We start from the raw sequence: 13142 nt of genomic DNA, 5'->3' as shown, positions 1-13142 counted from the left end.
TTATAAGTGATTTTTAATTTTTTTTAAATCATTATTTTTGACTAAATAAATAGTGGAGAAATTGAAACCGACTCCTTCTTGCGGTCGTTGTCTTTAGGGATTATCGGTTCCTGGTCCGATCCGGTCTTACCTTGGTACCAGAAACCGGGGACCGGACCCGATCTGGTCCGGTTTCCAGACGGTTCACTGGAACTGATCAAAATAATCTTTTGTCCGTAGCTGTCATAATAATGATCCTGATTCAATTTGAAGATGAGTAGTAAATATGAAAATTTGCCCAACGTTGAATGACCAGTCCTATGATGGTGGTGTGCATTTGTGTTCTGCGAAAGTTGCTTCTCTCTCTCTACCTTCTTCTACTGTTTCCCTCTCCACCAAACAGGGACTTCAAAATCCAAAAAGCTTACCCAAAGTTTTCTTATCCTACGCACCTTCCCAATTTCAAAGTGGAATTTCTCCTGAATGTGGTATTTTGGAGGCGGGGCCGCGTTAGCGTCGTGGTTCGTGGGGCGAAATGAAAAGGCGAAAGGCGTGAGACGGGCATATTGGTGAGATTTTAGATTTTGAATTACATTTAAAAAAAAACAATCAATCCGGTTCCCCCCTTAGAATTGGGAACCGGACTGTTCGGAAGTGGAAACCAGACTGGCACTCTCAGGAACCGGACCGAACTATTTGGGTAGTTCCCGGTCCAATCGATCCGTTTTGCTCACCCCTAGTTGTCTTGCAGAAAAAGTGGCCAGTGAGAGGATGGGCGGGTTCCAGTTCGGCCCATGTGCATGACTTTTCATGGGCTCATTTTGAGCATTACATAGGATTTGTCAGTTCTGTTCATTCATTTGTCAATTTCTTTGTTGTATTTTTTCATTTTGTCAAATGATTTGGTATAATTCGACAAATCCTAAGGGTCTGCTAGGTAATGTTTCTGTTTTTGGGAACAATTTATGTTCATAAATAGTTTTTTCTAATTCTGTTTCTAAGAACAGTTTCTGAGCAAAAAAACGCGTTTGGTAACTATACAAAATTTCTATTTTCGAAATAGAAAAAGAACAAAAATACGTTTGGTACGACCTTCAAACTGTCTACTCCCAATTTTTTCATTTAATTATAAAATATGAGTGGGGATTTAACAATTCTTCATGTTTGGATAAAATTGAACTAGAAATAGAATCAGAATATATTATGATATAGAATTGGATGACCTTAATACAATCATAAAGAAAATTGCTCATTATAGACAAAGCAAATACCGGGTGGCGGTCGAGGAAATTGCAGTTTAGGGTTTGAGGTTTGGGTTTTAGGGTTTCGGGTTTGGAGTTTTGGGGTTTTATGATTTGGGGTTTGGGGTTTTGGGTTTAGTATTTCGGGTTTTGAGTTTGGGGTTTTAGGGATTCGGGTTTTGGGGTTTAGGTATAGGGTTTAGAGTTTAAGGTTTTAGGGTTTAGGGTTTAGTGTTTCGGGTTTGGGGTTTTGCAGTTTAGGGTTTAGGGTTTATGGTTTTAGGGTTTGGGGTTTAGTGTTTTGGGTTTAGGGTTTAGAGTTTTCGGGTTTCGAGTTTTAGGTTTAGGGTTTTAGTGTTTAGATATTGAGATTTAGGGTTTAGGATTTTAGAGTTAATGTTTAGGGTTTTAAGATTTTGGGTTTTGGGATTTAGGGTTTGAGGTTTAGGGTTAAGCATGGGAATACGTTGTGAGAGAGAGCTGATCTTGTTTCTCTTTTATTCCCAGGAACAAGAAGCAGATTTTTTTTACTTCTTGATTCTGTTCCAAATCTATTCCCTGGCTATTTTTCTATTCCGGGGAACAAAAGAATTGACTGACGTTATCAAATGGATTTCTGTTCTTTTTTTGTTCCAAGGAACAAAAGAATAAAAAATTAGAGAATCTGAAGCATTACCAAACATGCCCTAAGTAGTTCATCCCAAGATTTTACGTGCCAATATTTCTGAATCAGTTAATGCCACAATTTCAGTGTAGACTTATATCTCATTGTGCGCTTTTGTCTAGTTTAGCATCATCGATGACAATAAATTAGTGATATACGATCGTTCCTAGGAAATCCCTACCTCAGATACCAAAATCAAACTGATTTCTTTGCAAACAAGATTGTGCTTATATATGTATATATTGTCTGTTTTGGCTTAATTGTCAAAGCGAGGTTCGAACCATCATACTTACTCGCTTACTCTCTTGAGAATAAGCACCAGAAGATCATTTTAAGAGCGATTTTATCCCTATGGCCACCCTCAACTCTCACTTTGACATACATGTACAGCCCTTCAAGCTTCCTCAGCATGTTGGAGACGCCATATAGGTCAAAGTAGCCGTTGCAAACACTGTTCTTAGCTCGGAACCTTGCCCAAGATAGACTAAACTGCTTTTGCGAACTCGCTTGATAGTTGTTGGAGGAGGTATAGCTAAAGAAGATTCTTTTTTTTTTTTTTGTTGGTTTCAATTTCTGAAATCAAATTAGGTTTTGGAGGAGGTATAGCTAGTTTTTTGCAAATAATTCGAGATTTAGAGCCGAGGAAGTACTCGATTGACGTGGAATTGGTTGACCAGAAAAAGGCTATGGACGAGGTTCCTTCGATCACAACAATAACAAATAAAGAATGATGCTAGTACATAAAATTTAGGTGATGGATATGATGCGTTCATCGAAATACCAATCTACAATCTTATCATATTTCTAATTTTTTAGGTGAAGTTTAGTATACCAAATATTGCTATTAAATTAAGAGGCATAATTTGAGTTGGAGGGAAAATAATCAACGACATAATTACCAAGGAAGCGCCCTTTTTGGGGGGTCCTCTGTCGGTTCAACCTTGGGGGGATTTATTTGATAGAGTGGCTAACAAGACAAGGAAAATATTTTATGATCCTAACCACATGCGTCCTGCTGTTTTTTCTCATGCCCAATCTTTAAGGAGATATCCTAGGCCAGTTTGTCTATTTCAGGAACAGTGGTTGGTGTTCCAAGATTGAATTGATTGACTTAAGTGACCAAAAAAACAGAAGAAATGGGAAAAATTTCATAAACCATCCTCATTTTTTGGGAAAATTTCAAATCAGTACAAAAAATAAGGTCATTTTCTCAAAAATGCAACCCTCGCTCGCCCAGCCCAGGCGACCCTCGCCCGACCCTGGGTTGCCCTCGCCGGTGTCGGGCAAGGGCCGCCCTCGCCTGGGCTAGGCGGGGCGGGCGAGGGCGATCCTCGCCAGATTTGATGAGAGTAACCCTCGCCCTCGCCGGCATTGGGAGTGGGTCGCCTCGCTTGGGCTGGGCGGGCGAGGGTGGGCGGGCGAGGGCGACCCTCGCCAGATCCAGCGAGAGCAAGCCTCCCCTCCCCCCCCCCCCCCTCGCCCTCGTCGGATCTGGCTAGGGTCAACCCTCTCCCGCCCAGCCCAAGCGAAGGCGGCCCTTGTCCAACGCCGCCCTCGCTCGACGCCGGCGAGGGCAGCCTTTGCCTGAGGCCAGCGACCTCCGCTGGCCCCGGCTTTGGTCGGCGGAGGGAAGAGAAAAAAAAAAAGAAAAGGAAAATGAAAAGGAAAAGGAAAAGAAAAAAACTGAAAAAAGAAAAAAAAATTAAAAAGTAAAAGACGAAACTGCCCTTGTTCCGATCGCCGGAACAGTCACGTGCATGCCGGCCGGTGAGCATTTGACCGGCTGGCGAACTCAGGCCCTTATTTGAGACTGATTGGGCACTTCAGGCCCTTATTTGATACTGATTGGGCACTTCAGGCCCTTATTTGACACTATGTCTACTTTGGACCATTTTTTGAGAAAATGACCCCACTTTGGGTATTGATTTGAAATTTTCCCTCGTTTTTGTGCACACTCATCAAACACTGTTGAGAAGTTTTCGAAACATATTAGAACTTTAACTTTCGGGGGTCCCGCTTCGAGTTGCACCGGAGTTTTCTCGCTCTTTACGGGTCTACTATTTTCTTTCCAAATTTAATCATCTGTCATCCCAGACCGATCCATCACAAGATCCATTTAACAGGAACCCAAACCAAACCCAAGCTCATCCCCTCCTCCGTGCTGCTCGTGATTGCGTTATCTCCACCCAAAGCCTCGAGCCAAGCCACGGCATCGTCGCTGACAGCCACCCCCAGCCGTACTCTTTTCTCCCTCCATCCTCAACGTTCCTGTCACTGGGGGGTGTAATTGAGCCAAGCTGAGTTGATACCCTACGAAGCTTGCCTTTGACCCAACTTATATCCGCAATGCTTGAAACTTGACTCGAATTTGATTGAGTATTAATTTTCTTGCTTGAGCTTGACTTGATCAGAAAGTTGATAGCTTGACTCAATCTATTATGTTTGACCTGTAAATAAAAGTGGACTCGAGTTTAATGAACTCGAATATCATGTAATTTTAATTATATTGTGTCTATATTAACAAGTATTCAATGTCTTAGAAAAAAGAAGAAGCAAACTTAAATTAGGCTCGCGAGCTATTTATAGGATCGAGCTTGACTACACAAGATACTCAAATAGTTTGAATGCTAGCTTGACTCCAAATTAGGCGAGTCAATCTTGAGTAGTCATCGAATCGAGCACGAGGTACTCATGAGTAGCTTGACTCTCTCTCTCTCTCTCTCTCTCTCTCTCTCTCTCTCTCTCTCTCTCTCACTTGTCAACCCGACACCCACGTTCAAAGATTTATGTTGAAATGTGATCAAATTAAGTAGATAGATATAAAGAAATGTGGTAAGTCAATGAAGTATTTGGATTTTTATCGCAATCTTTTCTCTCATAGCACGTCCTTCAAACTTTTTACTCAACGAAATTTAATAAAAAACGCAAATCACCACATCTACATGTATTAAGTAAGACTGCACTTTGGGATGGCATTCATGACTCTGAAGATTACTCACGGACATCATATCTGCCGCATCAAAATTGAGGAACTACACAACCTCGTTCTGGAAGATAGATTTTTCAACTGTTTGGAATCTTTCAATATATATGTACGCCTGTGCAAGCGCTGGTACGTGTGAGGAGATAGTGAGGTAAGTAGGGCCAAGCAGAGCAGAAGGAGGAAGAGATACATTGTAATCATCCAATGCATGATAACGATGTTATGGCTATATGGAGATTGAATGGTCAGATCTCACTGATGACAACTAAACCTGTAGGATTGGCATATGGGCAAGGAAAGCATGAATGAGTCCATACACGACAGGTCACACAGTATGCAATTGCATGCAAGTGGTGAACGATAGTAATGACATTTGACATCGCCATGCAATCACGGACGCATCAGCCTTTTCATGCAAGTGATGTTCCAGGGTCAGCAACTTCAATCTGAAAAGTCTAGATATGTGATTATGTCTTTTTAAGAGCCACGCATGGAGAGAGTGCATACACATTCACTTAGTTGTACATTTCAAAGACCTTTCCTTTCATATGTAAACTATCCATTACCTCAATTGATAGAGCTCCTGAGTTAATCTTGGCCTGAGCATAACTTCAAGTGGGGTCGCCTTCAAATTTGTCAGTCCGAAGATCTCAGACATGTCCACTGGTGAATCATCCACGGTGGCTATCTCGAATGCTTGTAAGAACCTGGCTAGAAGAAAATGCACCATCTCGAGTGCGAAAGATATTCCGGGACAAATTCGCCTGCCGCCTCCAAATGGTAGGAGCGCGAAGTTGGAGTCCTTCACATCGACGTCCTTATGGTTGCCCAAGAACCTCTCGGGCCTAAACTCCAATGGATCGGGCCATGTCCTAGGGTCGGTTTGGATTTTCCAGATGTTCAAGATCAACCTCGTGCCCTTGGGCACGTGGTACTCGCCAACAGTGCAATCCTCGGTGAACAGGCGCGGCGCTGAGAGTGGGGCTGCCGGGTGTAGCCGGAGGGTCTCCTTCACTATGGCTTGTAGATAGGTCAGGCTGGCGATGTCCGCTTCTTTCACATGCCTCTGCTTGCCGATCTGATCGTCCAGCTCCATTTGAGCTTTCTTCAGGATGTGAAGGTTGTTGAGCAGTAGCGAGATTGCCCATGTCAGGGTAACCATCGCGGTGTCACTGCCACCTGCAATCATCGCCTTTAAATACAACAAACATGTTTTCCTCGTTAGAAGTGAGATATGAAGATTAACTACAACATCATTCGCAATCTAAATTCATGTGCCCTTCCCCTTCATGGGCAAGAAAAATGTGGTCCAATAACGAAAAAGAAGATGCATAATTTGTAATTGAGTCCAAATTTAGTCCCACTTCTTCTGCCCGTGATTGCAAGATGTTCAAAAGGGTCGCTGACATTCATTTAAAAATAAAAATAAGCCCACAATACTTTATAAAAAAAGACTTTAGTAAAATTTTTTTTTTGGTCAAGTACTTTAGTCCAACTTTAGCCCCTCTGATTTGAGCAGCTTTCCAAATTGAGTGCTCAAGCTTCTTTTTTTTTTTGTGCAAATTAGGTTCTCTAATTTACTTGATTTTCAATCTAAGTACTTTTAAATTATCAAACTGAATTATTTCAATGTGCGTATTTTCTATGTCATAACATAAAAGGGAGACAGTCTATATTTAAAAAAAGAAAATTGTTTTTTTTATTTTTTTGATATACTGAAAATAACAAAATGGCAGGACTAGACTAGTTCGCAATTCTACCCAAAACCCGCCCTAGCTGGTTCAGGTCTAGGCTTCGTTCTACGGTAAATTGGTTCGATTTTCAGTTCTAAATTTTCTAGAATCCATCGTAGCCTGTTAGATTTATATGATTCCAACTCTAGAACTGAACTGCCCGGATCATTCTCACCCTTGTTGAACTCAACTTAACCTATAGACGATCACCCCCTGACTATTTGATACGTGGGCAACTAGCATTATGAAGAAGAAAAGACTGCTCTAAGGGGGAGGGAACAAGAACTTACCAAGCATGTAGCTTTTATAATCGTATCAGCATCATAACCTCCCATTTCGTCATCGTTAAGGACCGAAAGCATGACGTCCATGAAATCTCTGTTGCCGTTGGTCTCACTCAAATCCTTATTATTCTTCTTGTGTTCCTCCAACCAACCACCGATGATGTCGTCCAGTTCTTCTGCAGTCCTCTTCATGGCCTTCTCATGTCCACCTAAGTCCAGCCACTTCAGGAAAGGAAGAGCGTCTGCCGCTAAGAACATCCCCAAGAAGTAGAAGAACTCCCGTAACGCCTTTTGGCACCGCTGCTCCTCTTCCTTGTCCGCCGTAGAGTAGCGCTTTCCGGCCACGATTCTGAGGATCACGTTCAGGGTCAACTTCGCAAACCACTGCTTCAAGTCGACTGTGACATGGCCTAATAAATCAGAATGAACTAGATGTTATATGCCAAATTGAAATTTTGATTACTCTCATGAACTAAAAGATTTGATGAAACGGATGCTCAATCTTGGACAATACTTCATTGATCTCCTGTGTCATTCTATCTAGTTTCTTTGGAAAAATTATCAAAAAAATCATAAATCTATTGTACGGATGCCAATTTAGTCCTAAATATTTTGACGATTTATCAATATAGTCATTCCAGCCAATTTTGACCGAAAATTATTGACGTGGACGCTGGTCATCCTACCTGGCACGACCGGTGCTAGTGTGGGCAATTTTTTTATTTTTTTATTTCTTTCTCTTCTTTTTTCTTTTCTTTTTTATTTTATTTTTTTTTTCACTATGATTGGGGAGGGTCTATAGAGCTAGCCGGCCACTAGGCGAGGGCCGCAAAACCCTCATTGGCCATGGGCGAGGGCCGCGAAGGCCTCGCCAGCTGCAAGCGAGGGCCTTGCCCAGATCTGGGTGAGGCGGCCTCGCCTGTAACCAGCAAGGGCTTTGCGACCTTGCCCAGTTGTCGGCGAGCCTTGGCGACCCTAGCTGGTATGGACGCCAAAAAAGTGCAAAACATGACTCGCTCTTAATCTAGAGAGAGTACTGTAACCGAAAATTCTAAATGTGATCATTTTCATGACCTTATACTATGAAAACGACCGGTGTTCACAGGAAAAAGAAAAATAATTAATACAAGGCCTATCATCAATAACCACCAAAAGCGCATATTGAATTATTATCAGTATCAGAAGAATACCTGAATCATCCTTGTTCTCAAGCCAAAGCTCATGCAGCTCTTGAACGACCACGTCCGCTTCTGAGGCCTGAACAGGGTTGAGCAACGAGTTGACCCTCCGGCTGGAGAGCAGCTCCAAGGTGATCATCTTCCTCATCCCGCGCCAGTATGGGCCGTAGGGCGCGAACGGGAACATGGCGTAGGAGTAACCCAGGATCTTCTGGGCCAATAGCCGTGGCCGAGTGGACAACGCGATGTCGTTCTTGGTGAAACACTCCTTGGCCATCTCAGAACCGCTCACCACTAGGGTTGGGTACATCCCGATCCGGATGGTGAAGATGGGTCCGTACCGGTCGGCCATGGACGCTAAGGTCTTGTGGGGAAGCTTGGATTTCGCTAGAATGGGCAAGTGACCTATGACGGGCCATGCCCCCGCAGCTTCAGGTGGTGTTTTGAGCTTGCTTGATGATGACGATTTGAATACTACAAAGATTGATAGGACGAGGATGGCCAGGATTACTCCGGACAAGCGCGATAGGTCTTGAAGCAGGGAGTCCATTTTTGCTGCGTATAACGTGCAAAAGCACCGAGGAAAATGGTTGTGATGCACTGGAGTGTTTCAAGCTCCATACATACTGCAAAAGACGAAAAAAGCATTGAAAATTCGTGGGTGGGTCCAGTGTCTGTGCTGGTTTCTCCATGTTGGGTAGTGGAAATCTATGACCATAGATTTTATGTACAGATCTATGCTTGTCCCTATGGACATTAATTATATTATTGTCTAAGGGTAACGTGAGGTCTTTGTTCTCTTAACTTGATGATTTAATCCGAATCACCATATTTATGCATTTTCTTGAGACGATATTTAAGAATACAGACCCCGTGCATCTCTTATAATTATTTGGTATCTATGAGACGCGAGACTGTTACATTCTAAAATGATTAATAAGATACTCAAGAAATATTGAATACCCCCATTGATATAACACGAGAGGTGTTTAATCGAACATACCAACATGTTGCTGTGCAGATTCGTTTGTTTGTGCAATGCTTACTGGTTTTTACAACGTCAAAGAGATGAGTCAAATTGAAGTGGAGGAATAGGCCAATGGATAAGATGAGTACATTTGTTTTCTTTCTGTTCATGGATCATGGTTGAAAATTCAGCGCAAAGGCGGCTCTAACGATTTGACTTCAATAAGCAAAAGTAGATTTCCCAAGTGTGGGCCCCGAGAACACTGTTGTTGCGGCTAGAATTCCACCTGTGGGCCTACACGTGGTTTTGAATTTTTCGACCGTCCAAATAAATTATTTCTGGTTCGATTTATTTCGCCAAAAATAAGAAATTCAAAAATATTTTTTATAATTTATAATAATTTTTTGTCTAAACATTTTCATATATAATGAAAATATTTTTTATTCATTTATTTTTATAAATGATATAAGTAATTATTTTTTATAATATATTTTTTAAATTATTTTATTTTCCGGAGAAATGAAGCCTGAGCGACTCCTCCTTGCGGTCGTTGTCTTGCAGAAAAAGTTGGCGGCAAGAGGATGGGTGGGGTCCAGTTCGGCCCACGTGCGTGAGAAAATATTAGGTGGTCCGGGACCTCCACGTCAGCGTGGTCCCGGACCAATCATGAAACGCCACGTGGGTATGTGGGGGTCCATTCAACTGAGGTGGAATTTTTGCACAATAATTAATTTATTTCTCTCTCCTTAGGCCTGCAGGCTAGCCCCTCACCTCTTTTCTCTCCTCTCTCCTCTCTTTCGTTCTTTCCTACTCATTATCAGAAGAAAACCAACGCATTTCCTCTCTCCAGGCTTTCAAATTATTTTGAATTTGTAATTTCGCTCTCAAATTTCACTCTCGGCTTCGGCGTTCCTGGTTGCTCCGGCCCTTGCTCCGTGGCGTTGTTGCTGCTTCGGCGTTCCTTGCACCCCGCCGTCGCCGACGAAGCACGTTAAGCCGCCCCTGCTCCGACGCTCGCTCCGGCGCTCGTTTGAAAAAATCCGACGCTCGCTCGCTCGCTCGCTCTCTACTCCAGGAGCCACTCCCTCCCTCTTGCTCGCTCCCAAGAGCCCCGCCGGTCGCATCCCAAGCTCAGATCCGCCTCCGCCATGGCATTTTGGGTTTAGCACATAACTGAGCTGAGCGTTCTCCTTCTCGTGTGTTCGTTTTCTCCCCGGCGCCAGATGAGACGAAGTCTAGGTGAAATGGAAGCGCATGGACTTGGGAACTTTCATTTGTATTTGCAGTTTAATCTCGTTTTGCAAGAAAATAGTGTATCGTTTGTTCTACTTGGGTTTATGAGGGTGGTGTTTGTAACCTACCTATATGTAGGATGTGCCGGAGTGCAACCGGTTCTCTTCAGTTGTTTTTTTGTCGAAGTTTTCCTTCAGTTTTTTTTTTTTGGTCGAAAAGTTCTCCTTCAGTTTAGGTAGGCTGTACATTGTTTGTTTTTTAATCAAGCATTATCACTGTTAACTTGTGTTTGTTTTGCTTTGCTTCATTGCCCTTCAGTGTCCGGCAATCGATCTTGGTGCGCCGTCCTCTGCAAGGCAGCCCCTGGATGTGCCAAATCTCGGACCCTTTGCTAGCTTCGAATGTTTCCAAGGAACAGCAGAAAAACATAGAAAAGCTTTTCCAACTGGCTCATTAGTGCACTTCTCCAGATCTAGCAAACCGACCACACATAGATGAGGTCTTGGCTGTCCTTGTAAAACTAAAAGGCTAAGCTAAAACTGGAAAACTTTTGATGCTATGATATTTGGAAAGCATTGTAGAGAGCATGTTGACTCCTGCTGCTTCTTGTACTAGCAGAACCAATTATAAGCAGGATAAAATTCACTGGCTCTTTTTGTCCCCTTTCTTCGTAAATTTTAGCGGGTTCAGTATGACGAAATAAAAAATCGCAACCCACTCTTGAATAACTTTGACAGCCTAGTTACTTGCATTGGATATCCTTATAACATCAAAGAATCCAGTTGCTTGTCCCGAGCTTCCTTCAATATTAAAGATCAAACTTGAAAATAAGATGGCAATGACAAGTAGAACAAACCTTGATAAGAGAAAAAAGCCCAGAAACAAGAAGTGCGCAAATATATCTTCTCTCTTCAAAGTATCACATTCCGACGAACAAGAGCACGACATAAACCATCAAAAGAAACTGAGAATTCCTCGCAAAAAACCAAAATGATCATGAGGATCAACCTCAAACTATTACACAATTACACGACGGGATTTTCCAAATCTCGGGCCCTCTGCTCGGGAAATCTAAGAGAATAATGCAAAAGGAGGGCGGAGGCTGAGGCGACGTGCCGGAGGCGGATATGAGCTCGAGATGCAGAGGCGGAGGCGCCGTGCCGAGGCGCTGGGTCTGGGCTCGGGATGCGACCGCGGGGCTCTTGTTAGCGAGAGAGGGAGAGAGAGAGAGAGGCGGGGAAAGTATTTTGGAAAAAAAGAGAGCGGGCTTCTTCTATTTCTCAGAAGATGCAGAAGAGAGAGGAGAGAGAGTGTCATATAATTGAAGAGGGAGCGAGAGGGCTTTCGTGCGAACGAAGGGAGAAGAGGGCCAGCAATTAATGAAGAGAGAGAAAAGAGGCAAAAATTTGAAGAGAGGAGCAATTAGCGTGCAGGGCTAATGGCCAATGAGAGAGAAATAATATTAATTTTTTGTGCAAAAAGTTCCTCTTAACGAGTCGGCCCCACAAGCGCAACGTGGACCACGTGGCGCTTCATGAGTGGTTTGGGACCACGCTGACGTGGAGGTCCCGGACCACCTAATATTTTCTCCACGTGCATGACTTTTCATGGGGCTCATTTCAAGAAAATATTAGGTGCATTTCACACACCACGTAGGATTTACAATAAACCGTACATTGATCGACACGTGTCCATATCGGGCCCACCCGTCAGAAAATTGTCTCCCCCTCCCCTCTCTCTGACGCGCTCTACTCTCCATCTCCTCTGCAACCCCACGCCCAACCCCCTCTCTCTAAAACCTTCGCTCATGCCTGACTCTCTCTCTCTCCCTCTCTAAAACCTTCGCTCATGCCCGACTCACGATTAGCTCTGCTCTCTAGTCCAACGAACCACGCCACCGCCTCCGCCTCCGCCTCCGATCCATCTCCGGCGACAACTTTCGAGGTATTAAACCTTCGGGGACTCCGGAATCATGGGACTTGTCGTACACGACATAGAACCCGTCGTCCTCGCTGACGTCACGAGTGTACCAATCGTCGACGCCGAAAGCCGGGGTCGAGCTCGTCTTCGGCTTGAAGACCCAACTGCAGTAGCTTCTGGACCGACCGTGAGATTCGGGAGTGATTCTTCGCCGTCGTCGAGGTCGCCGGTTGTGGCTGCGGTTGCAGAGGAGAAGGGGGAAGGCGCGGCGGTCAGGGTGGTGAGCATGGATACGGTGCAGGCGGAGATGGCGGAGTCGAGCTTGAAGGACTTGAGCTTGAAGAACAGTGTCGAGCGAAGGTTAGAGTGGGGGGGGGGGTGGGGGGTTGGGCTTGGGGTTGCAGAGATGGAGAGCAGAGCGCGTGAGAGAGAGGGGAGGGGGAGGGGGAGGGGGAGACAATTTTCTGACGGGTGGGCCCGATATGGACACGTGTCGATCATGGTTTATTGTAAATCCTACGTTGTGTGTGAAATGCACCTAATATTTTCTCGCTCATTTTGAGCATTCCACAAACTGAAGTACACATGGAAAGACTTCTGGATTTGTCAGTTTCTGTTCATTCGTTTGTCAATTTCTTTGTTGTCTTTTTTCTCGTTTTGTCAAATGTTTTGGCACAACTCGACGGAGTCTAGTTTCATCCCAAAGATTCTACGTGCCAATATTTCTGAATCAGTAAATGCCACAATTTCAGTGTAGGCTTATATCTCACTGTGCGCTTTTGTCTAGTTTAGCATCATCGATGACAATAATTTAGTGATACACAATTGTTCCTAGAAGATTCCTACCTCAAGCACCAAAATCAAACTGATTTCTATGCATACAAGATTGCTTATGTCTATTTTTTGTTTGTCTTGGCTGAATTGTCGAAGCGAGATTCGAATCATCGTACTTACTCGCTT

At 43.7% G+C, this 13142-nt stretch overlaps 1 protein-coding gene and 1 long non-coding RNA gene across 4 annotated transcripts in view; one reads left to right on the top strand and one right to left on the bottom strand.

Annotated features, from left to right (window-relative positions):
* The window catches only part of LOC115669413 (uncharacterized), a 54593-nt gene that overhangs the window by 34393 nt on the left and 7058 nt on the right, over positions 1-13142 (top strand). The window lies entirely within an intron of this gene.
* LOC115670079 (cytochrome P450 CYP82D47-like) lies at positions 4830-8680 on the bottom strand. 2 transcript variants are annotated; one of them, XM_056321369.1, is made up of 3 exons: positions 8075-8680; positions 6891-7282; positions 4830-6059 (listed from the first exon to the last, which is right to left on the bottom strand). In XM_056321369.1, the coding sequence occupies exons 1-3, from the start codon at positions 8610-8612 to the stop codon at positions 5430-5432; spliced, it is 1560 nt and encodes a 519-aa protein (XP_056177344.1). In that variant the 5' UTR covers positions 8613-8680; the 3' UTR covers positions 4830-5429. The 2 variants fall into 2 exon arrangements, with proteins under 2 accessions (XP_056177344.1, XP_030447134.1); XM_030591274.2 differs by having other exon boundaries at positions 6891-7294; positions 8075-8679.

This window comes from Syzygium oleosum, unplaced genomic scaffold (assembly GCF_021117445.2).
Source record: "Syzygium oleosum isolate NSW1041296 unplaced genomic scaffold, Sole_v2.1 Sole_v2.22, whole genome shotgun sequence".
Lineage (NCBI taxonomy): Eukaryota > Viridiplantae > Streptophyta > Magnoliopsida > Myrtales > Myrtaceae > Syzygium > Syzygium oleosum.
The sequence above is the reverse complement of the archived record's forward strand: the minus strand, read 5'-3'. Positions and strand labels throughout refer to the sequence as shown.